The sequence below is a fragment of the Antedon mediterranea genome, chromosome 3 (assembly GCF_964355755.1).
Source record: "Antedon mediterranea chromosome 3, ecAntMedi1.1, whole genome shotgun sequence".
NCBI lineage: Eukaryota > Metazoa > Echinodermata > Crinoidea > Comatulida > Antedonidae > Antedon > Antedon mediterranea.
The window spans coordinates 38252365-38279549 of record NC_092672.1 but is presented as its reverse complement, the minus strand read 5'-3'; the positions used below and the strand labels follow the sequence as shown (position 1 = coordinate 38279549).

The following is a 27185-nucleotide window of genomic DNA, read 5'->3' as shown; positions in this document are numbered from 1 at the left end:
ACAATGATTTAAATAAAAAATGAGACTACGCCCACAGGGTCACGTTGATATTACGACTAATTCTTTCTCAACTTATTTCTATGTTCTAATGAAACGTACCACAGGTTGACCGAATAAATAATTCATTGAATGGTGTCCGGCGGGGTTTAGTTTTTTACCAACCCCTAAAACCAGTTCTAGAAATACCGGGATGATGTCCGACGGGGGATAGTTTCACCATGTAGTTTAAAGTTCTATTTATTTGTTGTAAGCCGAAACCGTTCAAATTCATTTCAATTGTAAATATTTTTTAATTTACTTACTTTGAGACTTATACCGAACTAATCTTATTGCTATAGCGCCCTCAATTTAATTGGGATTGATCGCGTAAAGGATATAAACAAAGAAAACAGCGAAGATGATGAATCCTCGTTGGAGTTACACGATTCAGTTTGTTATTGTTTACGTTTTAAAATCGCACTGCATGCTTTATACAAAAGATACAGAATCTCGTGAAGTTAAAGAACTTTGTGGAATATGGCAATTCAGGGCAGATACCTCTGAGGAACGCAACTTGGGTTTTAAAGAAATGTGGTATTCAGAATCTCTTGCTAAGGTAGGCCTACCGGCGAGGCTGCTATGCACTAAATTATGCTATCCACTGTGTAACAGTACAGAACGATGGTATTACTATTAGTCAATGCGTGGATTAGTAAATATGCATTAATCCATGGTCAATGGGAATATCTATGAATTAAGTATGGCTTAACAAAGAAAATTATAAAATAATATAGTAATATACTTTAGGTTCCTCAATTCAACAAAGACCCATTCTCTTTTACTTATGATTGGCAATGTAAGGAGGTAACTTATTTTTTACCTGCTCTGATTGGTCAAATGTTTGCTCTCATTGTACTTTATTACAAGTACTTATGAGAACAAATTCGCAGGTAGAGTAAGTACCTAAGTACAATTTGTTTAAAACACTATATTACAGTCATTTAATCCTTAATTTATTAATTTTTCTTTCAGACGGGTCCAGTCATTGACATGCCAGTTCCGTCCAGTTTCAATGACATCACTCAAAACCGAACATTGCGGGACTTTGTCGGTTGGGTGTGGTATGAGAAGAACTTTATTGCTCCAAAAAGTTGGAAAGCAATAAAGCAGAGAATATTTGTTAAATTTGAAAGTGCTCATTATTATACCATTGTAGTGAGTAAAGCTCTGTCCACACTATCAAACTAGTTCGACAAAAAAAAAGTGTGATGTGCCCAAATATGGTAGTGATATGACATCATCATGTCCATATATGGGCACATCACATTTTTTGTCACACAAAGTTTGATGGTGTAGACAGAGCCTAAGGCTTAAAATTAAAGTATGTTGGATGAACAATAAACATGCATAGTAGGCCTACAATTATTGAATTCTAGCAACAAAAATTATTTTTTTATTCCAGTGGCTGAATGGAAAGCAACTTGTAACCCACAACGGTGGGCATCTTCCATTTCAAGCAGAGGTTACGGGCAAGTTAAACTTTGGATCTAGAAATCGATTAACTGTTGCAATAAATAATACTCTTAGCCCTCACACACTACCGCCTGGTTCAGTCACTTACCCAAAACCTGGCAATCGGTAAGTATCAAATCATATACATATATATCATCAGCATCCTCATGTTTGCCAACTCCAAGAAAGTAAAATTGCTTGTCGGTTAGTGTCAAGAATAAGAATGGGTGGAGTAAAAATATAAAATGACTTTAAGGTACCCAGAAGTTCTTAGGTGCGTGCTTAATCTGGATGGCAAACCTTTAAGTAAGCTTTAAGTTGGTAGTTTTAGTGTGGGTGTTTGGTACTATGGTTGCTGCTTTTCTTGTAATCCTATTTTCAATTTTAATATTAAGTATACATTTTTTTGTTAGTTATCCAAAAGGCTACTTTGTACAAAATCTTCAGATGGACTTTTTCAACTATGCAGGCATTCAACGGCCAGTTAAACTATACACAGCACCTATGATTTATATTGATGACATCACAGTTACCACAAAGATATCTGGAACTACAGGTATCTTATACAGTCTAAGGACCACTTCTTTAAAACATCTCTATTCATGGGAGACCCCTAATAAGGGCACACTTTGTTAGGTCCAAAATGTCCTCTTATTAAATAAAAAAATATTATGGCATATAAAATATGCACAAAAAAAAGTAATATTATACATATAACAATCGTTAAATAGTACGTACTATTGCGCACCATGTGACCAACAATTGTCCAATGAAATGACGAAATTTTAGTAACACCAATTTAATTGGTACACATTTTTTTTAAGGTATAGTAAACTACAACATCACTGTTAAAGGGATAAATTCATCAGTCAACTACAGCATCAGTTTAAGTGATGCAGATGAAATTGAAGTAGCCAAATGTCTTAAGCCAAGTGGTCAATTGAATGTCTCAAATGCCAACTTCTGGTGGCCATACACAATGAGTGACCGTCCAGCTTACCTGTACACTCTCACAGTAAATAGAAATTACTTTTTAAAAAAACTATTCTTAGCAATTCAACTGTAAAAACGACTGAAAAAAAAAAATGACAAATCGCTGTATACAGGTAACATTTTGGAATTACAATAGAATCCCTCCTCTGGACATATCTTTTCTGTGAACAAGGGCTAGCTAATATACAAGGGCTAGCTAATATACATTTTAACACTGCATCCAACCACTATAAGAGACAAAAGGCAACCTTTGTTTGGTCCCAAGAGTATCTCTTTAATATACTTCTACTGTATTTTGAAAATGATTTCTGTAAACTCTTTTTCAAAGGTTAAGGTGACAGATGGTGTTAGTGAAGATACCTATGATTTAACTGTTGGTATCCGTACAGTTGAGGTCACAAAGACCAAGTTTCTGATAAACGACAAGCCATTTTACTTTCTTGGAGTTGGCAAACATGAGGATGCTGATGTAAGTATTCAAAAACAAGACATGTTTGATTAAAGAATTGATTCAAGACAATAAACCTCATAAATTCATGAAAACAAACAGTATTTGGATTCCTTGACCCTCAAAACATATACTTTGCCACCAAAAGCATATCCTTACATCAGATGTAGAAGCCGATATATGAGCAAAAATCTGTATTTTATGGTGGCCATTTAAAAAATTCAAAATGGCAGCTTTCCCCAGATGAGCTGGAACTTTTTATTGGAGGATATAGACCCTATATGACACAAATCAGTTGAGAAACACTTATAATAGGAATACTACAGCACAGCCAACAAACCTAAATGACACTATCGTCAATTAATGCTTTTAGATTCGTGGTAAAGGTTTGGACTATCCTATAATGATCAAAGACATCAACCTGATGAAGTGGTTAGGTATCAATTCGTTCCGTACAAGTCATTACCCATATGCAGAAGAGATCATGGACCTCTGTGATCGACATGGTATCGTTGTCATCGACGAAAGCCCCGGAGTTGGTATCAAGGAGTAAGTGAGTTTATCGAGAAAAAATAGTTTCATGGAAAGGTTTGGGAGGGGAATGTAGAGTATTAATACTGTATATAAATACACTTACTGAGGCACCAAATCGTACTTTGGAACCCTTTGGAGCTATGTAATTTTCAAACAAACCATGTTTTCACAGAAAAGAAAACTTTAGCAACATTTCTCTAGCACACCACCTTGATGTCATGAAAGAGCTTGTGACCAGGGACAAGAACCATCCTTCAGTAGTTATGTGGTCAGTCGCAAATGAGCCCAATTCAAAACGGGTAGAATCTGGGCCTTACTTCAAGTGAGTATGAACTAAATGGAAAGTACAGTATTTCTGGATGAACAATAGACACGTTTTGCGCTCGCGAGGTCACCGTCAGTTTGACCTTTTAGTGGGTATACAATGGTAAACAAACACAGCGAGAGGTATGTTAAAGCATGGGAGAACTGAGAGATGATCATCTTAAAAAGCAATCGTTAAAACTAGCCTTTTGATGGAATGGCGTGGTAAGGATGTTATTTATTTTCTAAACTTATGTTTTATATTCACTTTAGAATTATTTAGGCATTTGGTTCAGAATCATCGACTTTATTTATGTATTGTCATTTTTGGTTTGACACATATATATTAGTTACGGTGCATTTAATACATGTTAACTGTTGATTTTATTTACAAATGTTGCGTAAATATATTAATTATTATCTTTCATTCTTCTTCATGCTCCTATTGCATCTTCCATGTATTATGTGATGTTCTTTGGCGCTTAAACAGACACCCAAGCCTCCTAGCCCTAGTAGACGAAGTACTGCATCAGGCAACGCCACCGGGCGGGCGGAGAGGCACGAGCACATTAAAAACAGGAATATTATTCAGTGATTTTGTGTAGTTAAATTCACGATTTATCCAAAATATACAACATTTATGATGCACCTTGCAACAAAAGCACTCGGCAGTCGCCATTTCGCTATGCTTCAACACGCACTAGGCGAGAGGTGTTCGGTTTGTTTACAAATCTATACCCACTATTTCTGATTGGTCGCGAGCAAGAAACGTGTCTATTGTTCAGTGAAATTCTGAAAATGAAGTTTTCAGAATTGTCTTGCAAATACTGCATACTGCAAATGCATTCTGAACTACTTGATATTACATTTCATTTTACAGGACTGTTATTGAATACACAAGAACACTGGACAGTACTCGACCTGTGACCTTTGTAATAGGAGGCGGAAGCCAGCCAGATATAGATCAAGTGGTAATTTTAACATTTTGGTATAAGCTTAAAAAAAAATGTTTGATGGTACAGTCTTGTAATACAAATTGTTTAACCAAAATGACTACTGTATCCACAATAGAAATTATGAGATTGTTTATTTACAGTTGCTATTTTTGTTTTCAGGTCAAGTATGTCGATGTTGTGTGCATCAATACATACTATTCTTGGTATAGTGACCCAGGTCATTTAGAGGTCATACACTACCAAACGAACGACAGTCTCAGAGGTTGGTTTAATAAATACCAACGACCAGTCATACAGACAGAATATGGCGCAGACGCAATAACTGGTATTCACATGGTAAATAATCACATTTTGGTTTGGGGTCCAAAGATACACAAATAAGAAGTCTAAAGCTCTGTCTACACTATAAAACTTTATGGGACAAAAAAATGTTATGCAACCATATATGGCACATCACACTTTTTATGTAAAACTAATTTGATAGTGTTAGCCATAAGCTTAACAAACAATAGCATCGTAACAAATTTGAAGTATGGGTTAGGGTTGATTTAAAATCAGAAACAAACGAAAAGTATATGAGAAATATGGTTCTTTGTTTTAGGATCCTCCTATGATGTTTAGTGAGGAGTACCAGATAGATCTGTTAAGAGAATACTTTAAAGTGTTTGATGAAGTTAAGAATGAGTTCTTAGTGGGAGAGATGATATGGAACTTTGCTGATTTCATGACAGTGCAAAGTAAGTGCAGTAGTAAGAAATGACTCAAATACAATGTATTGCAAAACTACACATATTCTGTGGTTTAAAAATAGGGAAAGCTGTGCATACCAACCAAGTGTACAAAACAAAGTTTCTATATTAGCACTATTGAATCTCTTTCAGGTACAACAAGAGTGGGAGGGAACAAAAAAGGAATTTTAACGAGGCAGAGACAACCAAAATCTGCTGCCTGGATTGTTAAACAACGATATCACCAAATATGCAATGTTCTCTTTGGTACATGCGAGAAACCAAGTGCTTTATACAGAAACAATTAAGGGAACGCAACAAGAGTTGTATACAATTTGCTAGCAATATTTACCAAAATGGAATGTATCAGATATGTCTTCCATAAATGTGGATTCAGCTATGAAGTAGAGGTGCTATTTTTGTTTTACAGTAGCTGGGCAAATTTCAATATATTGTTTACCATGCACCAACTTGTATAGTGTAAAGCTTTGTCTACAATATCAAACTAGTTTGACAAAAAAAAAAAAGGGTGTCCAAATGTGTAGTGATCCCAAATATGGTAGTGATATATCATGTCCATATTTTTTTTCCACATAAAGTTAGTTAGTGTAGACGGAGCTTAAGACTTTTTAGTAAATGCATATTAACAATGTAAATAAATAAATGACAGCCACAAAACAAATTGTTAATTGTTGTTGGGTTTATTCATACAGGAATACCTGAAGCATGTAATCTCAGTTTACACATTTTACCAGTTTTCGAGAGAATTAATCAAAAAGACCAAATCCCATATCATCATCAGATTCTTCCTCTTCTTCTTCCTTCTTTGTTTCTTCTTTTTTCTCTTCTCCTCCTCCGCCTGCAGCTGGAGCAGCAGTCACAACAAAGGCAGACGGATCTGCCAAATATGCTTTTGCCTGTTCAAAACAAAATCATATTTTATATGATTACAAAATAGGTCTATTTCAATATTGCATTTTATACATTCAATTTAGGGTGATTCAGACTAGGTTTAAACCCAAATAAAACAATTTCAGCTGAAACTGGGCATAATTAAGGGGCTACCCCACTAAAATGATCTCAATTGATTTGCGCGATTCAGGCCTCGAATTTTACCGCGGCCAGTGCCGTCGGTGCCCTCCCAGTTGGCCTCAATGCCCTCGAAAATGAATAGCACCCACGGCCACTACTGGCCTGCCCTTTTTTTTGCGTTGGCCGCGAGTGCCCTTCCCGAGTTTTACCACAATAAAAACCACTGAATTAGATAGAAAATAATGTCAAGAAGATTTGCTTACACGACTCGGACGAGACGCAAAACTATCGCCGGTCTTCGTTGCAAGGGGATTTTCCCTAAACGCATTTATTAATACACAAACAGTAAACAAAACATCGAACATTTTGTAACCAAAACAATATCATCCCGGCCGCCGTGCGTGGTAAATCATGATATAGATAGTACATTAAAATACATGTACACTTTTAATAATCAAGCTAAAAACGTTCCTCGATCGGAGGTTACTGAAAGTATTAAAGTCGCACCACCCCACCTCAATAATCGAGCTAGCCGCCTTCGATATTACACGCACTCCTAGCCTATCCTCCCGCCACCGATCCGGTCGAACACACGCAATTCAATTCATTAGGAAAACAATTCTATTTGACGCACACGCACCCTCTGATAAGAAATTTCACACACACGCGTCGACGTACGTCCGTACGCGAAGGATCGGATCATTGGAAAAACAATTCCTTTTGACGTACACGCACCCTCTGATAAGAAAATACCATGTGCGTTCCTGCATGGTGTAGTCCATTATACGTGTAAAATTAGGGGTGTTTACTTTTAGCACCAAAGTTAAACCTGCACCTCAACTCGAAGATCGTTGGAAGTATACAGGGCTGCAAATTAAGGGGTATTTGGTCGCATTTGCGACCTAATTTTTCTGTTTGCGACTAAAGAAACAGAATAGGTCGCGCATAGCGCGACAAGATCGTCTGCTTGTGCGAGTTGTTTCAAATTGAAGTCGGGTGTGTTTTCCCTATTTCAAACACTCTGTAATTTAATCTCTCTACTACGGACCGCCACCGCAAAGGAGTCAGGTTCATTCAAGCGTAAAAAGCCCCTAAACATTTTACACTCGTTGTGATTGGAAGTTCGTCAATTTATTGCATGCTGCCTTACCCAATCACACAAAAGGACACCAAACACACAGCCCAGTGTGACGCGCGGACGACACAACCCTCGTGGAAAATCACCTCCGTTTTAAAGAAGGAATCTAAAATCAATTGTACCGCCGTACACAGAAGTTAGCCAGGGCGGGCGCGGTAGATACAAAGGATTGTCGCCGCGCAGTCATCAGCATTTTTTAGGCAGTATAAATGGTTATATCATGATTAATAAATAATGTAATTAATGATATATATAATAATATATATTATATAGATTAAACAGCAGTATTGTTTATCAGTAGATTTAATACTTTATTCCAGATTCTGATTATCGAAAATTATATATCAGAGAAAATACCGCAACTTTTCCTACGAAGTAGCTTCGTAGATAAAACGGGCTACGTTGTTGGCTTTGTAGGTTACATTGTTTGGCTTCGTTAGTAACCTCAATAAACAACCTCACGATGTTCTTAGTAAGTAACAAGGTGTGAAAATTATTATTTAATGTGTTATTTTTGACTGGCGGAGGAGGACCAATTTGTACATTACTATGAAATATATAATATAATAGTTTTTATTCGTAAATATTTCATTCGTGTGTTTTTACTCTCAACGGCGAATATAAATTTCCCACAATGTAAACGTAGAGACACGATCCAACACAATGAACTATGCCAACTAATAAAAATAATATAGCGAACGTCCAGTCGATCCAGAAACATGCAAACAAAAAGATCGTAAACAATTCATTCTAAATATAGTATCAGAACGTTCAATCGGTCGCTCAAAAAGACTGCCGACAGAAGACCGTAATTAATACAGACCTAGTTTTTTGGTCACATGTCATGAAACGCGATACTCTGTTTTACCACCGCAAACCTCTCGCATGTTTTTTTTACTCGGTACGAGGGGGTGGCTACAAAACAGTGTACCTGAATTTTGCGTCACATGAAACGTAATACAGCTCTAAACTGTTCCCACGGTTCGCACGTTTTTCCCCTCCAAATTCTGGTCGGGTCTTTTGTCGTAATAATAATTTACAAAGGCCTATGTTAAATCTTAACATGGAATATATATTTATTTTGCATATATTTTGTTGGTGTCCTAGCCAAGGTGTTGTTTTTATAATTCGCTAAACCAAGGTAGGATTGCCGCCGAAACTCTCTCTGCGTGAGCTCAGAGGGCCTCGGGCCCGATTTCATCTCGTCAGCGGATGTCCTGCCAAATTAGGACAACCGATGTGTAGGTCGGCTACAAAAATTAACGTCTAGGATTTTAATTAGCCAACAATTTTGGCAATTTTTCCATTGTTTATGCTCCTAACAACTAAAGGCGATGACATTGGTGTTTACAAATTACTAACCCTACGAACCACCGTACGATCGACGCGTAGATATTATCATAAAATCGTAGGCATGGCAACGAACAATACTTTGGAAATTACAGGATATGTTTAGCCATGGAGGAAATTTTTTCCTCCATGGTTTAGCGAACAATGACCTACGATCTATTTACGCGTAGGCTACGAAAGGTTACGCGTATATACAAAGCAGTAATTTCTTTCTGTACCGTAAAAATAATAGATCTTGCGTGAATATAAGTGGCGCATCAGGACCAGTGCCTAAATGTGCATAACCCAAATTAATTGAATTCTTCAGTGCTGAATTTTTATGTGCTCAGAAATCGATTGAAACAACCTATAATTACTCAAAAATCCCCCCCCCCCCAAAGCGGGGCCATTGGCGGCCCCCTGACCCCCAGCCTAAGGTTGTACTGTATTTCATTTTTATACCCCCCCCCCCCCACTAAAAAACGGATCTGCGCGGATGGGGTTTGAGGGAAGGGGGTTAGATGTCGATGAAAAGGTGCTACTAAAAAAATTGGTGGTGCTACCAAAAATTATTATGAGCCATCATACAAATTTGATAGTGCTACCAAGTAAAAAAGTTAATTTGCAGCCCTGGTATATCATATTTATATTTTATCGCACCCACCACAATAATCCAGCAGACAGATCATCGAAAAATCTTGTTTAACAACGTCGTACACTAAATTACCAAACGCGTTTTTACCGAACTCAAGGAAATGGTATAGTCCACAATACACGTGCAGAAGGCCGGCTAAACAGAGAGAGAGAGAAAGGGGTCGGTGTCCGTCCGTGTTTTGAATTCTTATAAATATGGATTATACTAACAAAAAAGCTTCAGAAATCGAAACTCGGAAAATAACTATAATTTATATTCTACTACATAATGTCATTGGCTTGATTTTTACCGTGGTAAACACTCTGTGTATGAATAGTTGTAGGTAAGGCCTACAAACAAATTGTTTTTGTATCATGTTTTCTCCGTCGGCTGCTATAGCTAAGTAAGGCTGAGTAGCTTTGGGGTTCCTTGGTTGGCTTCACGTGCCTTTTTATCGCATTATTTGAAACTAAACGAAACATTCAACACAGGACGGTAAACTATAAACGCTGAACATCGTACCTATTTATTATTTATATGGATCGTAAATACACGTAATATTTATATGAAATACAAAAAGATGTATTGTAGACAGTCCCACTACTACTACTACGCAATCTGATGAATAGGGGGAAATCCCCAAAACATTTTGCGGGTAGAATTTTTTTTTTTTTTTTTTTAAATTCCTCCCTTAACCGGAAACAAGCTATTTTTTAATTTTGGCCTAGTTATTACAATATTTTTTAATTTTGGCCTTGGTGCCCCTTCGATTTAAAACAAATGGTCTTGGTGCCCTCCCATTTGGCCTTGGTGCCCCTAAAATCAATGAAAACCGGAGGCCAAATGGCCTTGCCCCTAAAATCCCCAAATTCGAGGCCTGGCAATTTATGAAAGGTATTACAATTGATTAAAACGGCTGAATATTCACATCCCTGACTACACGAATTAAAGGAGACAATAGCTACAAACGGACCATTTCACTCGGAGAAATGTAATTATTATTTTTTTACATTTTGACAATAAAAAGATATGTAATGAAACATTGAAGGTAATCTTAGGACAACTTACAGATTCAGCTTCCTTGAACTCGATCTCAGTTGCACAAGCAATGGCAAGGACATTCTTAAAGCCATTGATAATGGAATGAGGAACGCTAGCCACTGTTGGATAACCAATCTTAAGACTTACACTTGCAATGTTTCGTACTCCCTACAAAAACACAAGATTGGATAAATATATCATAAAGCTGTAGTTATGAATATTCAGAATGCTAATGACATTGATACCTCGCATCAGAAATTTTTATTTGTGCACATAATTTATTCCTAAGCTTTAAGCTCTGTCTACACTATCAAACTTTATGCGACAAAACAAATGTGATGTGCCCATATATGGACATGTCATATCACTACCATATTTGTTGTCAAATTAGTTTGATAGTGTAAACAGAGCTTTAGCCAGATTTTAAATTACATCACAACATATTATTGTTTGAACGAGTTAAATACAAAGAAAGGTATCAATCCTTTCCCTGTGAATGAGTAACATTCAATTTCTTTACGAAGCATTTTACGAGCCATACATTAGGTTATTCAATGCCAACCCCTGCCAATGCTTCGATAAACTACCATATCATATCTTAGCATTATTCTTTAATGTAAGTTAAGTAGTATTTATTGGTTTCCCAAGATCAGTACAACTTACCTCCATGAAGCGCTGGATAAGGTCATCATCGGTGATGTCCAAGATGGACGGATCGAACACTGTTCCTGCCTCAAACACTAAAATATATACAATTGTCGAAAGTTATTATCTAGAATTTAGACAATCTTCGTCAACTGCCAATACAAAGGGATGAAAAACAAACAGTTTTATAAATTTCTGAAGATAACAAATATCATATCAAACTCTAGGCTGGACTAACCTTGCATGATCTTGAGACCATATGAGAAAGGAGAGATCTTCAACATGTTCAACAGAGTTGCTTCAGAAGCTCCAACCTTCTCATCTTTTTTAATCAGATGGACTTCACTCTATATGAAAACAACAAACATGAACATATCACACAGGTGTGTAACATGTGAAGAATGCTTCAAAATTTCCATTTTAAATTCGCAATTTTATTGTTTTTATTGTGAGGTGATAGCATACTACAAGCATTCAAAAGCGCCTTGAGCATTTTTGGTAGCAAAGTGTGGTCTAAATGGTATGGTAAAAAATATATAATTTTTAAAAAAATGATCAAATTTTATCAGACAGCACAAGGCAAATTAGATCATGCACATCACCAGTACCAGAGGGTTCTGCCATTTCTGGCTCTGACACTTAGCGGCAATGAAATCTCATGTGAATATCATCATTTAAAAGAACTGTTTCTTCAACCATATTTAGAAGGAAATAAATTAATGTGGCAAAAATGTCACTTACCAAAATTTCAATTGTTCCCCTGGCAATTTTTGTCTGAATAGACAAAGCCTGGAAGAAAGAAGTCTTCTCTGGTCCAAGACCGGTGTTCTGTGCTGGAACACGGACATTGACTGGGGCGATGGCACCTGCCTTGGCAGGAGCGGCAACCTTGTTATCAACAATCCTGTCACGGATGTCACTGAGTTCAAGCTTTGTGAAAACGAATCCAACATTTCCCTTGATATATGGCAGAAGTCTATCGATTTTCAGAAAAGAAATAATAGATAGTTTAACACTTTGACTGCCAGAGGTTTTTCCAGTTAGAAACTGCCACCGCCAGCGTTTATAGCCCAATTCGATGTTTTTATTAAAGCTGATTGAAACTATGTATGTGATCTGATATACATGTAATTTAGACTAAAACTAGAGGGTACTCCGAGAGTACAAACCTCCGCCTACTGTAAAATTCCCCTACATAAAATGCCCCCAGAATATTTTTTTATTAGTTCTAAGTGTAAATATGTTAACTGCACACTACAAAGTTGTGGATGACAGTGTGGTGTAATGGTTATGTATCCAGCCTCTCACAGTTGAGATCGCTGGTTCAAGTCCCACTGAGGTTTTTTTTTTTATTATTTTTTTATTTCGTTTTTTTTTTTTTTGTGGACCTTGATCTTTGACCCTGACCCTTCAAAATTTAACCACAATTATATGATGTGTCATTGATCATTGTGGCTAAGTTTGGTGACAATCAGATCAAAACTGTGGTCTCTAGGCAGTAAAATAGTTTTTTTGTTAGTTGTGACCTTGACCTATGACCTTTCCCCCTCAAATTCAAACTCGTCCAAGCTTTTTGGGCATAGATCATTGTGTCCAAATTTGGTTAGAATCGGATAAAAACTGTGGCTTCCAGGCTGTTCACAGACACACACACAAACACAAACATACAGGGGTGAAAACATAACCTCCTTGGCGGAGGTAATAATCATAAAGATTTTAGCTTTACAATGGTACCAAGAACGATTTTCAAATCGCAATATGTAAGTCGTAATAGTAAAATGAAAGTAACCCACTTTTCGAGTTTTTCGTAGTTTCGCGCAAGAAAGTCGAGATATTCGCGATTTTGTGCAAGATATCACAATCGCCCGGTGAGATCAACAAACAACGAAAAAGTTACTTACATGGCACCGGTAGGCCTATAAAAACAAGTTATCACTATCGAAAAATGTATTACATTTTATAAATCATAAATCTTACATCAATGTTTCGCCAAAATCCACATAGTAAAGACACCAGGCCTAGTTAACTAGGCCTAAAGTTGTTCCGGAACCGTTTTACGACTAGGCCTAGGCTATAGCCTAGTACTACTAGCCTAGCTAGTAAACTGATGATAATATTCATACCATTTCTAAACAAGTTTGTTGCGTGAAACTCGGTCACTTACAGTGAAACACCAAAACAATTAGGGTATACATACAATAATAAAATTAAAGACTTCATATTGAAAATTCATCCATTATTTTTTATTCAGATAACAAACAAACATGCCAATCCACATAAACCTTTGTAATGCTTCGGCAGCATAGCTAGCGCGCGACCGATACACAATGCGCCAAACCATCGCTGTACTCGCTACTGTGATGCGCGGTGTATGTTATTTCGACAGGTACCATTTTGACAATCGTTCGTAACCAGATTAGTTACTTTCAAAAAGTAAAATATTCACGGTCCAGACCGAATATAGTGTCCATATTTATAGTACAGTCGACTCCACCTAAGTCGAATCTAATGGGACCGGTATAAAAATTCGAGTTACGCGAACTTCGACTTACAGATTTCCCAAAAAAATGCTAGGCCTAGGCTCACTCACTAGCCGCGCTATGGCTAGGCCTAGTGGACCCTGCCCTGTCGCGGCCCACGCGATGAGCCTTCTTGAATAGAGTTTGCTTAGCTAGCTAGCTAGGCCTAATAAATGCTAAGCCTCTTTATCGGCAATGATAAACTGTATTTTCCCAAAACAATACAAAAACGTATAATAAATACATTTCGGTTCTTATTCGAAATCGGTATCCATTGTTTATTGCCATCTGTCTAGCACAAAATAGGTACCCACAAAATGCCGCTCAAGTTCTCAACTCTGAATCAACTCATACACTATACACTAGCGCGAGTTGTAGGACGCCGCCTATACTATACAACCTGCTTGAGAGAACCGATATGGTCCCACATTATCCCTTCTGTTTGTTTATCGAATTACGTACGTTTCATCGGCTTTTTTAGCGCGTTGTTGCCGCGTAATTTGTGACTTCGACTTATACGATATAAATCACTAAAGAATGTGTGTATTCGGACCGCAAAAAGACGTCGACTTAGAGACGAATTTCAACTTAGAAATAAAAATTACACAGTAATGTATGGGAAAGAATTGGGACTTTCCTAAAAATTCGACTTTCGCGATTTTTCGACTTACGCGAATTCGACTTAGGCGGAGTCGACTGTATATACCAATAATTAACCTATCTACCGGATTTCGGAAAAAAAACGCGAAAAACGAAGATCTTCGTGTTTGGCAGTCAAGCGTTGTGTTTCCAAAAACGAATATCTTCGTGTTTGGCAGTCAAAATGTTAAGATAAGTTTAACCATTAAAAAAAATATCAGTCAATTTAGATAGAATTTTTGGTATCGCAAACAGAAATGTTGATATATTCAATTAAATATTTATAGTAGTCAATTTTTATCAGACAGCACATGGCATTTTAGATCATGCACATCACCAGTACCAGAGGGTTCTGCCATTTCTGGCTCTGACACTTAGCGGCAATGAGATCTCATGTGAACGTCATCATTTAAAAGAACACTGCTTGATACGACGCTGACATAGAATCGCGTCATTACTTACTTTTCCAGAGATGGGTTCTGGTCAAGATGACTACGGATAGCTTTCCTCATCATTGTATTCTTTCCCATTAAAACAACTGTCAAGAAAAACAAACATGTCAGAAAAGAACTAGTGACTAGTCATGTGTCTTGTACTAAAAAGCATCCATTACATAAAATGACATGGAGTAAAATAAAAAGGCTTATTTGCTTAAAAGAACTGGTGACTAGTCACGTGTCTTGTACTAAGAGCATACATTACATAAAATGACATGAGTACAATAAAAAGGCTTATTTGCTTAAAAGAACTAGTGACTAGTCATGTGTCTTGTACTAAAAGCATACATTACATAAAATGACATGGAGTACAATAAAAAGGCTTATTTGCTTAAAAGAACTAGTGACTAGTCATGTGTCTTGTACTAAAAAGCATACATTACATAAAATGACACGAGTACAATAAAAAGGCTTATTTGCTTAAAAGAACTAGTGACTAGTCATGTGTCTTGTACTAAAAAGCATACATTACATAAAATGACATGAGTACAATAAAAAAGCTTATTTGGTTAAATAAATACAATACATAAACAACGCGCGCGTAGAGACATCAAACAGGTAATACGGGATATACAGTCAACTCTCCCAATACCGGACTCTCCCAAAACCGGAATTCACGAAAAACCGGACTTTTTTGGAGGGCCCAATTTGTCCCTATTCTAAATGTACTGTAATTTATTATGAAAACCGGAATACCCAATTCCGGAATCCGGACAAATTATGAAGTACAAAACACGAAAATTAGCATCTGAAAACCGGACTGACGGTTAAAAAACTCCAAATATTTACGAAAACAACGTAACATCGTCGTCGCTGACTCGGATTCACAATGTACAAAAGCTTTTAACCATACCCTCACCATGCATGAAGTGCGCGACGTTTCGCGGTACGATCAAATAATGTTGCCATGGAGCACTACACTGTGATTGACAGGTCAGTTCATTGTTAACCCACGAGGCGGCAATTGCTTTGTTGCGTATCGAACTGCGGTGGGCTTTTTCACATCGAAGCGCTATGTCTTAATGTCTATTGTTTTTAGCAGGGAGTTGTTAACAACTCCCTGTTTTTTAGCATATGAATTGTTTTTTAATAAAGTTAAATTTACATTCCTGTGTCTTTGTTTTGTTTAAATTATTGTTAAATTCACAATTGCAATAGGACTTTAAAAAGGAATGTTTCACTAAAAACGGGAAAAATGTGCATCATTATAAATTTGGAAATCATTATGGCAAAACGTAAACGGAATGAACTTGACTTAACTAGTGTTAATAAACTTTGAAATGTTACCAATTAATTATTGTGTCATTATTGCTTGGCTCGTTTACCTAATCAATTTTCATCATTGCTATCAAATTACGTCAAAATAAAGGAGCTTAAAAAACATGTGGTCTAGGTGTGGGCGTTTTTATTTGATTATGACACCTCTGCACATGCGCATCAATCAAAGCCCTTCACCCATGCTGCTGCTGCTAGCTAGCTCACGAAAAACAATAAACAGACCGAAATTATGTTCACCGTACGTACGTACGTAGGCCTTTTTGCCGTTAAAAACACATTGAGAAACAATAATTTACTATTGTAACATGTTTTATTGGTACAGTAAATAATGTAACTTTTAAAAAAGGTAAATTGAATTACTGTAGCTTAATATTAATAAAGTAGGCCTAGCCTATCAGTATTTATTTAATTAAAACTAGATTGACACAATCATAGCCTAGCCTAGGCCTTCCCTACGCTAGGAGACTGTACCGGGCAGCATTCGGTGACAACGTGATGACTTTAAAAATATGTTTTCAGGAAACCGGACTTTCGAAAAACCGGAAAATATATGCCCGCCCAAGGGTGTCCGGTATTGGGAGAGTTGACTGTATTACCCTTCTGATCTGCTTGACTTGAGTAAATGGGCGTAATACGGAATTATATCTAATACATATTGACCAATCGGATTACAGAATTCACGTACACTAAGAGATAATGTATCTTACCTGCATATCCCCTGAGAGAAATACGGATGGTTTGCATCTGCTTGGAACCGACATTGTCCACACCAACAATGAAACATTTGGGGTATTCATCAAACAGTTGCTGCAAAATAAAATGTATTTGTAATTGTCTCACATCAGAACCAGGGGACACAGCTTAAAACTATATCGTCCAAAATTTAGAGGAAATCTTATGTGCAGGGTCAACTTTTTTACCATCAGAGTCATACATCACTGGAATTCTCTGCCTGAATATGTAATACAAGCCTCTTCGGTGAACATCTTTAAGTCTAGACTTGACAACTATTTTCGGCTAGAAATGGAATCTAATAGGCACTAGCCTAAACTATTTCCATCAAACATTAAGTGTAAGTGTAATTACATAATTAAGCATCTAAGGACTATCAGGCTAGGCTTACTTATACCATAAATACATTTTATATAAAAGAAAATCTACTTGAAATATAGTTTTTTTTAACATAATTCTTCATTCTAGTTATAATTTTTCTTGACAGTTTACACCTTTTTCCTTAGTTTTCCATATTTTTTATGATGTTCTACTTTACTTTCTTCTTGTGATTATATCAGTATTTTCACTTACAATGATTTTTAAGAAATAGTTTGACTTCCACGTGTCTCTGTCTTCCTTGGGCATCTTGGCGTGCTTCAAGGATTACCTCTACTGGGTTTAAAGACTAAAAAAAAAAAATTGTTAACTAAATAAAAGATAAGAAGCACATTAAAACCCATTGACCCCTAAGTTTATTTTGCTACCCTGGGACCCAAAAAGCATATGTCACATAATTAACCCTAACCTTTTTTCTAAACACAGACATTAAAAAAGAAAAATAATGCAAAGGACATTTTATTTTCAAATATGTTATCAAATTTGTGTTACAACTTATTTTGGCGGAGTATGGATTATGCAAATATTAGAAATATTTTAGGAAAATTATTAAAAATTTGTAAATTACCTTTGACTACCAAATGCACAAAAATTAATAAATATTTCATAATAAAACTCATCTCTTCATCAGAACCTATTTCTTCTCTTCAAAATAAGACCAAACTTGACCATTATGAATGACCGGTTTCGAAATTAGTAGACTGACTCATCCGACGATGACCATATGGGGCCTAGGCCTATCGGGAACCGGCCCGAGAGCGTCATCGCCGCTGTTTGTTCACCGGGAATGTTAAAAAAAACATCCCGAAAGCGACTTGGAATTCGCGATTCTCACGCGCATTGGCATCCCTCGGGAGCTTAGTCCGCTGTTTTAGACGTGTACCTTGCAGAAAATTTGACGAAAATGCGTCGAAAACTTATGAAATTAAAACAAGTTTGGTATCAAAATGTTTGTCAAAAGTTATGCTTCAATAAACTGACCTTTGCGCAGAGTTTGAACAAATATGTCATGCCCATAATGCATCTGACATGTCAGGGTTCATATTACAATCAAAGGTAAACAATATGACGCGGCCCTCGTAAGGACATCTTCACGACTTTTCTCCGGTAAAAAAATCACATTTTTACACGGAAATATGACGATTTAGACACTGTAACCGATACATAATCTTTATTTATTATACATTTATTGTATACAAGCTTCAAAATAGTGATTATTACAAATAAAGATGGATTTTAGAAGATTTTACGTTGTATGTTTAGGCCTAGATTCATTCAACGCGCCTGTCGCGTTTCGAACAGCGTGCTTCGAAAAACGGTTATATTTTCGAATTTTATTTTCAAACTAACTTCAACAATTGTTTTTATATATTTAGAAGCATATTTTAAAAAAAAAAGTTGCGAGTATTTTGTATAATTTGTTGTCACGATTCATGCACAGCAAACTACGCATGTAAATTCGATTTACTTTTTTTTTGTTGATAATTTGTTTACAATGACCTTGACTTTTAACCTCATGAGCACTTATCGTGGTGAATCGGTTAATAAAGTTATTTAAATATTTCTAAAACTTAAAAATTACATTCTTCATTACATTATTTAGCCTATTATTATACACATAAAACTAGAACTCCCATTTAATTTGGTGGAATTCTGGTTACTTGACAATAGGCTAGCCTAGCATATTTTGCATTCTCCGCGACCGTACTCCACCATGGCACTCACTCACTGCACTAACTCTTCCTACACACACGTCACATACACTACATACAGTCGATCAGACATTTCACAACACAGCAGTTCACCGGTGTAATTTTTCACGTTTTATTTGTATTATTTCATTCAATTTTATCAAATATAACAAACATTAAGGTACTTAAGTAATTACACTATTGAAAGTAACTTTAATAATAAACACAATAGTCATAATTATGTTATAAAAGAATATATTTGTTAGATCTTAATACCTAGATTGTTAAACGATCAGAGTTACGTGAAAAAAGAAAGACACATGGCGGATTTTCGATAGGATAGGAAGTACCCACAATGCAATTAAACAAATGAGCATCTTTAACTTTTTTAGCTTGCTGCCCTCTTACGGTCGGTCTCACATATAAATACAACAAAACATTTCATATTTTTTTATCAAAACAAATTTGACGCATTATTTTCAGAGCAATTGAATCAATTTTATGGCTCTCTCTGACTATTTTTTGTCTTCTTGCGCCCTCAGCTGTTTGGTAGATCTCTCCCTCTGGCAGCAGTTGCGCCCTCACAGTTCCTGTTCAATAAAATTAAAATTCAAGATGGCAGCCCCCATGGAAAGTGAGAAAACGATTAATGTTGGTGAATTATCAGATAATAAAGTGTCTGATATACCCTTCTCGACGCTAAACTTAATGGATCAGCTGCTAGGAGCAAATAAGAATAAGACAAGCTCCGAAATTAGAACATTTGGAATTCCACATCCATTTAAACAGAAAAACGAATTGTTAGTGGAGGGTGTTTTTGAAAGTTGTACATTCAAAACAGTCATCAGTTGTGTTTTAGGTCAGTTTACAACTTTGTTACGGGAGATGTCTGACCTTGTTCTTGTTCACTTGTTATAGTATTACATTCTATTTAAATTATTATTATTAATAACCATGAAAATATAAATTAATACATTATATACATAGAGCATTTGGTTTTTGATTTTGTGTGATTTTTCATGTGACTTGTTTGTAATTGTTGCTGTAGTGTGTTAATATACAATATATGATCAGGGAGTTGTAAAATAACTCCCTGATATGATGTATTACTGTATTAACACTGTGTTTTCCCACATTTCTTTTAAACTAGGATTTGGATTAGGAGCAGCAATCGGACTATTTGCAGCCAGTGTAGATCCAGTCGACCCAGATAAATTAGCAAAACAAAGAGCAAGAGATGTCTTGAAAGATATGGGAAAGAAAAGTTTTTTTCACGCAAAGAATTTTGCAGTAATTGGTGCAATGTTTGCAGGAGTTGAATGCCTTGTTGAATCAGTAAGAACTTACATTTTTAAATGTTCAATCCAGTTGTTTATTATTACATAAGTAGATCTGTACATTAATTTCAAAAAACTTCTTAACTTTTGTACTGTACTTTTGAAAATAGTAAACAATTGAATAAACTGAATTTATAGAAAATAAATTAATTCCGTTCTTCATGGTTTCTAATATAAGATAAAATTTGTTTTTTCTTTTCAGCATCGTGGACAAAGTGACTGGAAGAACAGCCCAATAGCTGGATGTGTTACAGGAGGAGCTATTGGTTTGAGAGGTACAGTAAGATGATGGTAGATTAATGGGACAATAGGAGTTGCCTGTAGTGTTAAAATATATTTGCAAAGTTTGTTTCATTGTCTCCTTAAAAGCAGTGTCCAAAGTCCAAAGGTTCTACTGCTGTTGCTGCAAAAATTACTTATATTATAACTTTAACAAGAATATCATGAATCTCCAAAAATAGTGTTATTAATAGTGCTTATTTGTTTTCTGTTTCAGCTGGACTCAAACCAGGTATTTTTGGTTGTGCTGGATTTGCAGCCTTTTCAATGGCTATTGATTACTACCTTCATTCTCATTGATGCAAGTGCAATATGGACATAAGCCTATTATTACAAATCACACTGGTTTAAAAAACAAATGTTCCAACAAGAGGAGATAGCCATCAAAGTATTGTACTGCATCAGTGTAAAGAGAACACAATGATGACTGGTAGTAACTGTGGCATTAAGGATAAAACAACATTGAATCTTCAAACCCTTTGATATAAAATGTTAAGAAGTATAACCATAGTAAAATATATAATAATTTTAGATGTTTTTCATTAAAAAGTCAATAAATCAGTTTTGGTAATGCTAATTCATTTTTGTGAAACATTTCTCACAAACAAATACAAAACATACGGATTTCTTACAAACTATATTTTATAATACTGTACTGTGAATCATATTACAAACATCAATTTGTATTGGATCATAATTACATTTGAACATTCATTTAAAAAATTAAAATTTTAATTTATAATACCTCATGCAGTGGGAAATCCCCTGGTATAGTCCCACCTCCCAAATTCGGGCAAATTTCACGTACAAGGGGGGAGGGGAACTACGGTAGTATGTATGCAAACTTGAAACTTAGTAAAATAAAATTGATAATTTAAAAATAAGGAGGTGTTAGATTTTTACTAACAAAACAAAAACTCTACATTCTTTAAACCCAAACACCTATTATCACTACAAACTCTGGCTAAAGATTTTTTAATATCTAACCTACTATGGAATACTAAATTAACAGTACACTATACTTTAATATGTATGTATGTTATCTACTAATATAAAATACAAAATTGCTATAAAAATTGTTTAGTTGAAAAAGATTATAATCAATTTTATCTCATAAAATATTAAAAGAAAAGGAATCTGAATTCTCCAGTCAAAAATATGGCTTTTAATATTAAATTTTTTGTTTACATTATTTTGTCGAATGTTTCCTAAGTTGACCTTCATTGGGTCTGCCTGCCTGCCTGCCTGTCTTTAATTCAATTAAACTGGTATCTGTTGAATTACAAGTGAAATAGATTGGAAATGACACCATATCTATCGTGTACAGTAATGTACCAGCAATGATGTTGGTTGAAAATTGTTCTGCAATGTTCCTTTTCCACTGACAGTGTTATAATTCATAGCTATTCCACACGCTTTTAAAGAAAATAAAACAATTTTTAATGAAACACTTTTCTTATCTTTACTCATACACTGACCTACCACTAAATATGTTCTTGCTAACAAAGATAATCTAACCACATGCAATCAAAAGTCTATTCAAATGATTTGGCAGAGATTCATATTAATCTATAACATATTTCAAGTCAGATAATACTCACCACTGTGTATACTCTTCATCAGTACTATGATCTTCAATCAATTTTTTAATAGCAAGTGGTGGGTTTAAGTTATGTTGGTCGGCATGCTGCCATCTCTCCAACCTGCTCACACCTGAATAAAAATGTTAATTAAAACACACAATGTTCTAATGAGCATTTAGAGTATGCCTATTATATGCATTAGAAATACTTGGTTCGTACTAGGACATAGACACAATGCAAGTGATTTGACCAATCACAAGCGATGGATGATTCAAACTGTCGCTTGTCATTGGTCAACAACTTTACGTTGCGTCTACAACTTGCGTTGTGTCCTAGTGGGAACCAAACCTTAGTATAACACTGAAAACAAAAGACAAAGTTTAATTCTACTGACCCACACATGGGCCATACTCCCATTTCATGTCAAATGTCCTCAGCACGTTCAGTTGTTTTTGATGCAATTTTTCTGCATGTTTGTTACTGTCTGTTTGTTGTGATTCTGCAATTAATTTAGTTACAGTATAATATTAAATAATACAGTATTACTTATAACTTATTAAGTTATTTTATTAATTAAATAATAATAATTTTGATATTGAAAATGTGTGTAGTTGGTCGCTTTCTTGTAGAATTGTGGAACATAATTTATTTATTTTTTTTATATTTTTTTTTCCTGTGCTCTGTTCTGGGTTGACCAACTAGCATAGCTGTTTATTAGCACCTTTTTGGTCTTTCCGTGCCTGCTTTTATAATTGTTTTGTCTTCTTTGTAATGTATATGGCAGAAATTGAATAAATAAATAAATTTTACATTTACACATTTTATCCATTTGGTTCCTTAAAAAATATATACTAAACAACAAGCATATCATACCTTGTTTTGATTATTATATTATACTACTACTAGGCGGGTGTCACGAAACCAAAGACCACGAAAGCTAAGACCCCTTAAGACCTAAGATCACGAAAGCTAAGACCCAAGACCTAAGATTACAAATTCTAAGATATACTACAGCTTAAAAACAATACTTGTTTATCCATACATAATTTTAAACACAGTAGGTTTCATTTATTACCATAAATATAATTTAATACTACCGCAAAACATAGATAAACTCACATTATTTTCGCCCGTTGAGTAAATGTATATTTTTTCTTTACAACAAACTTGACGGGTTGTTTGTTGGTATATATTTACTCCAATGTGTTGGTTCAGAGGATGTTTTTCTTACGCACCTGCCTTTCTTGTATTTTGACTCCAAATTTGTTGACTAACTTTATCCTGAATACCACACTTTAAAATTAGGACTTATAAGTACTTTCAGGAGAAACACATAATAACAAATAAATAAATCCTTTCCCATCCTGATTTTACAGACGTGTTTCTTTGTATACTGTAATGTAACTCCTCGAGCTCCCTGTGCTCAATGTTTTTGTTTCTATGGAGCGCCAAAAGAGCAACAATAATAGTACAAGTATAAAAACAGAAAGAAAACGAAACAAAAAAACTTATCATAATTTTTAAGTTAAAATTTATTTGCCAGTATTTATTTCTTCGTACTTGCATGATTATACTATTATCATTACAATTTTAATTTTACATTGTTCCATCCACACTGTAGATGGACTCCACAGAGTTTTCAGCCCTCTATATAATTTTTGCTCTTTTGACATAGAAACAAAAACATTGAACATGGGGGGTAGGCCTACTTCTAGTGTGCTGTAGGCTAGTCATTTTGTGTGCGAGAAAAACGTCTGTAAAATCATCAATTTAAAAATGTATTTGTTACTTTTTATGCGATTCTTTTTCATGAAAGTGCCAATTCTAAGGTGTGGTATTCAGAATAAATGTTGGGAGTTAAAATACAAGGCAGGTGCGAAAGATAAATATTTGTAATCTTAGGTCTTGGGTCTTAGCTTTCGTGATCTTAGGTCTTAGGGGGTCTTAGCTTTCGTGGTCTTAGGTTTTGTGACACCCTACTACTAGGCCTAGCCTAGCCTAGGGTAGAGTAGTATTAAAGTAGCAACCCCGGTCGCAGAGGCCTAGGGCCTAGGCCTACTACTACACTGTAGACTACTCACTGTGCTGTGTGTGTCATCGTCTTTGTTTAGTTTTGTTTAATAATAGTAAAATAGCATAGGCCTACTAGCCTACCTAGACTAGAGTAGAGGCCTATATAGGCCTAGTACTACTACTAGGCCTACTACTACTACTGCTAGGCCTAGGCTAGGCCTAGGCTAGGCCTACAAATTAAATATAGGCCTACCTGTTATTTTCGGTACATGCTTTACTTGAGATTTTGGTTTCTTTGATAACTTTGATTCGTGGCCTTTTTTCACGGAAAAATAGTCAGTTACCTTAGATGAAGACATCATAATTAGATTAAATGTTTTTCAGTATAACAAAATTTAAAGGCCACTAGGCACTACTGACACGCGACATGTCCTGACTTGTGTTTATTTACTCGAGATGTTTGTTGTCGTTCAATTTCTGGTTCTTCTATTGGTAAACAGGAGTGTCTTAATTTTATTCAAATACTGCTCTTGCGAAAACAATGTAAAGTTGACCTTGATTTATTTATATATACTTTCATTACTATAGAATGTATATTAGTTATCATTACTGTTTAAAATACATTTTTGTAAACAATTTTGCAAACAAATTATAAAACTACACCCTTCTTAAAAATGGAGCAATACACTAAGTTAAAGGGCATTGCGCATGACTGATAAAGTTGTAATTGAAGATTGAAATCGCCGGAAGAACTTTCTGAAAAAATTAGGCTAGGTATTGCTGTCAAATGATGTCTATTATTAGACTTATATCGTATTTAATCATGGAAAAATAACTTAAATTTGTTGCTCATTCATTTTCACGATGTCGAAAAGTGCTAAGATGCGTTTAAATGAACGCAATGTGGCGTATTTTGCCTCATGTAACTCGCCTGTTGATAAGGAAGGAATATTGAACAAAAAAGGTGACTCGAGTCGTTTTCAAAGGCGGTTTTTTGTCCTGAAGGGCAATTTATTATTTTACTTTGACAAGAAAGGTGACAAGGAACCACTTGGTTTGATAATATTAGAAGGATGTAGAATAGAATTAGCAGATTTAGACGATAACAATATGTTCCAGATATCTTTTCCGGGAGAAGGTGTGCGGTCGTACACTTTAGGTGCAAATACCCAGGATGAGATGGAGTCATGGATGAAAGTATTATCATGTGCTAGTTATGAGTATATGAAAGCAATGGTCATTGAATTACAGCGACAACTTGATGAGCTATCTCACAACGATAGTAACATTGCTGCCGCTCGACAGTCGCATCGATACAGCCAGTACACCCCGTCACGCCAAGACAGTGAGAGCAGTGTCAACGGGGCCCGGTTATCAGACGTTCACAGCCACAGTACAGGCAGTTTGGACGAAATACGAGACAATCCAATGCCGCTTCCCTCAAGCTCTGCTGTGAGCATTTACGATAAAGGAAAAACCGAATCGCTTGCACATACCGGTGCTCCTCGTAAAAGTCCATTTCATAGTAACCGTAACTCAGAACATGAACCGGTCAGTGGTCCGTCCAGGTACAATAATCCTGCCTACGATATTTGGAATCCAATAGATGATGATGCCGCCATTAGTGATACGTTGTCTTCAAGCACGTCAAGTTCACGAGAATCAGAATATGAGGAACTTCCTGAAGGAAGAACAAAACCTGTATCGTACGAAAACGTTCCTGTAGTGGATGTGCCGCAAATACGTGCACCTAGTCGATTGAGCGCTGCTTCATCGAAGATAAAAAAGAACAATCCGTTCTCACGTTCTGCTCCATCAACCGTGACAAGACCCCAACAGAATATGTATATTGATAGCGAAAAACGAGCGCGGTCATTTGCAGAATTACATCAAGATTTTGGGGTATTTATTGTGCGTATGGTGAATGAAACTAGACACAGACGCACGCTGGACCCCAATGATAGTAATTCTACATGAAACCAAATTATTGATTATAGTTTGAATTTATTAAGGTTATTCAGTTAATACACCATGTTTTACACAATTTATTTTTCTATAAAAAAAAATGTCCAGTATATTTTGCCAATTTTCAAACTCATCCAGTTTGCCAAATATTATAATGCTCCAAAAATATTATACCCCTTTCACATAGCCTAGCAAAGGACTGGTGTTTGTGGGGTGTTGGTGTAAACACGAGAATTTTGAAAGGCGGTGAAAGGGGTGTATAAATATAATTTTGACTTAAAGTATGCGAAATTTTATTTCTAATTTTTCATCCAATCTGTTATTTATTTAAACTTTTTTTTGAATGCATGTTTTTCACAAGATTCAAAATACCAATTTATGCAACCAGTTTGTATTGATAAATTGAAAGAGTGTTGTTTACACCTTGATGTTGTAATCATTTAGTATGAGTGAATTATACACAGCAAACACTGACATAGTTTATGTGTCCTTGCATGGAATAAAACCAATAATGGGCCCTGTCCAAGCTTAGTTATTCATTTACCTGGGTACAGAAAGTTGGTTTCATTGGTGCAGTTTAATATTGGTAACTTTGGTGGGTAAGAACCAACTTACTCAGGTAAATAACTAGGTGTGGACAGGGCTTGAATGAGGCCTATGTTGTCTGTAAATGTTAAAATAATATGACAGTGTGAAAGGAGTTGTAGATATTGCATGCTTTGTATAACATGGACACTTACAATTATTCATACAGAATAAAAATCATTAAACTGTACAGAGTAGCAGGATGGTGATCAATTGTTAAAAATAGTAATTTAAAAAGTTTGAGAGTGCTATGAAGTAAGATTAAAGAAGCTGCTAAATAAAACAAAAATATATTATATTATAAAATGACATATTAATATTATTCAGCAGTAAGAATTTATGATGTACAATATACTGGATTGTATGCATTGGACCACATTTGTAAATTGTTAGAGGCATGCTTAAAACAGTAAATAA

The 27185-nt window shown here is 35.6% G+C and overlaps 5 protein-coding genes across 5 annotated transcripts; 3 read left to right on the top strand and 2 right to left on the bottom strand.

Moving 5' to 3' along the window:
• The first annotated feature begins 145 nt into the window (after positions 1 to 145).
• On the top strand, positions 146 to 6090 carry LOC140045521 (beta-glucuronidase-like). Its single transcript, XM_072090465.1, has 12 exons — positions 146 to 595; positions 1012 to 1194; positions 1442 to 1617; positions 1905 to 2047; positions 2316 to 2506; positions 2813 to 2953; positions 3306 to 3481; positions 3639 to 3788; positions 4650 to 4740; positions 4885 to 5061; positions 5327 to 5462; positions 5607 to 6090. Exons 1-12 carry the CDS (start codon positions 398 to 400, stop codon positions 5759 to 5761), a joined length of 1917 nt encoding a protein of 638 aa, XP_071946566.1. The 5' UTR covers positions 146 to 397; the 3' UTR covers positions 5762 to 6090.
• Positions 6091 to 6135: 45 nt separating this feature from the next.
• On the bottom strand, positions 6136 to 19364 carry LOC140045524 (large ribosomal subunit protein uL10-like). Its single transcript, XM_072090467.1, has 9 exons — positions 19283 to 19364; positions 17511 to 17604; positions 16913 to 17012; positions 14893 to 14968; positions 12014 to 12248; positions 11511 to 11619; positions 11291 to 11367; positions 10655 to 10795; positions 6136 to 6370 (listed from the first exon to the last, which is right to left on the bottom strand). The coding sequence occupies exons 2-9, from the start codon at positions 17562 to 17564 to the stop codon at positions 6221 to 6223; spliced, it is 942 nt and encodes a 313-aa protein (XP_071946568.1). The 5' UTR covers positions 17565 to 17604; positions 19283 to 19364; the 3' UTR covers positions 6136 to 6220.
• A 263-nt stretch (positions 19365 to 19627) lies between these two features.
• Positions 19628 to 21114, top strand: LOC140045525 (mitochondrial import inner membrane translocase subunit Tim22-like). Its single transcript, XM_072090468.1, has 4 exons — positions 19628 to 19865; positions 20157 to 20341; positions 20546 to 20618; positions 20840 to 21114. The coding sequence occupies exons 1-4, from the start codon at positions 19634 to 19636 to the stop codon at positions 20920 to 20922; spliced, it is 573 nt and encodes a 190-aa protein (XP_071946569.1). The 5' UTR covers positions 19628 to 19633; the 3' UTR covers positions 20923 to 21114.
• A 118-nt stretch (positions 21115 to 21232) lies between these two features.
• LOC140045526 (DNA polymerase delta subunit 4-like) lies at positions 21233 to 24660 on the bottom strand. The gene is made up of 4 exons (XM_072090469.1): positions 24472 to 24660; positions 22600 to 22704; positions 22224 to 22335; positions 21233 to 22037 (listed from the first exon to the last, which is right to left on the bottom strand). The coding sequence occupies exons 1-4, from the start codon at positions 24578 to 24580 to the stop codon at positions 22013 to 22015; spliced, it is 351 nt and encodes a 116-aa protein (XP_071946570.1). The 5' UTR covers positions 24581 to 24660; the 3' UTR covers positions 21233 to 22012.
• Positions 24661 to 24965: 305 nt separating this feature from the next.
• Positions 24966 to 27182, top strand: LOC140045519 (uncharacterized). Its single transcript, XM_072090459.1, has one exon. The coding sequence runs from the start codon at positions 25083 to 25085 to the stop codon at positions 26193 to 26195; it is 1113 nt and encodes a 370-aa protein (XP_071946560.1). The 5' UTR covers positions 24966 to 25082; the 3' UTR covers positions 26196 to 27182.
• The last annotated feature ends 3 nt before the right edge of the window (positions 27183 to 27185 follow it).

Excerpts from the sequence above, each read along its gene's own strand:
- LOC140045521 (XM_072090465.1), top strand. The coding sequence starts at position 398 with ATGATGAATCCTCGTTGGAGTTACACGATTCAGTTTGTTATTGTTTAC. Across the intron at positions 2,507-2,812 it reads CTTACCTGTACACTCTCACA|GTTAAGGTGACAGATGGTGT; the intron begins GTAAATAGAAAT and ends TCTTTTTCAAAG. Across the intron at positions 5,062-5,326 it reads CAATAACTGGTATTCACATG|GATCCTCCTATGATGTTTAG; the intron begins GTAAATAATCAC and ends TCTTTGTTTTAG.
- LOC140045524 (XM_072090467.1), bottom strand. The coding sequence starts at position 17,564 with ATGCCCAAGGAAGACAGAGACACGTGGAAGTCAAACTATTTCTTAAAA. Across the intron at positions 11,620-12,013 it reads GGGGAACAATTGAAATTTTG|AGTGAAGTCCATCTGATTAA; the intron begins GTAAGTGACATT and ends GTTTTCATATAG. Across the intron at positions 11,368-11,510 it reads TGGTCTCAAGATCATGCAAG|TGTTTGAGGCAGGAACAGTG; the intron begins GTTAGTCCAGCC and ends TATATATTTTAG.
- LOC140045525 (XM_072090468.1), top strand. The coding sequence starts at position 19,634 with ATGGAAAGTGAGAAAACGATTAATGTTGGTGAATTATCAGATAATAAA. Across the intron at positions 19,866-20,156 it reads AGTCATCAGTTGTGTTTTAG|GATTTGGATTAGGAGCAGCA; the intron begins GTCAGTTTACAA and ends CTTTTAAACTAG. Across the intron at positions 20,342-20,545 it reads TTGAATGCCTTGTTGAATCA|CATCGTGGACAAAGTGACTG; the intron begins GTAAGAACTTAC and ends TTTTCTTTTCAG.
- LOC140045526 (XM_072090469.1), bottom strand. The coding sequence starts at position 24,580 with ATGATGTCTTCATCTAAGGTAACTGACTATTTTTCCGTGAAAAAAGGC. Across the intron at positions 22,705-24,471 it reads GCATGTACCGAAAATAACAG|AATCACAACAAACAGACAGT; the intron begins GTAGGCCTATAT and ends AATTAATTGCAG. Across the intron at positions 22,336-22,599 it reads GGAGTATGGCCCATGTGTGG|GTGTGAGCAGGTTGGAGAGA; the intron begins GTCAGTAGAATT and ends ATTTTTATTCAG.
- LOC140045519 (XM_072090459.1), top strand. The coding sequence starts at position 25,083 with ATGTCGAAAAGTGCTAAGATGCGTTTAAATGAACGCAATGTGGCGTAT.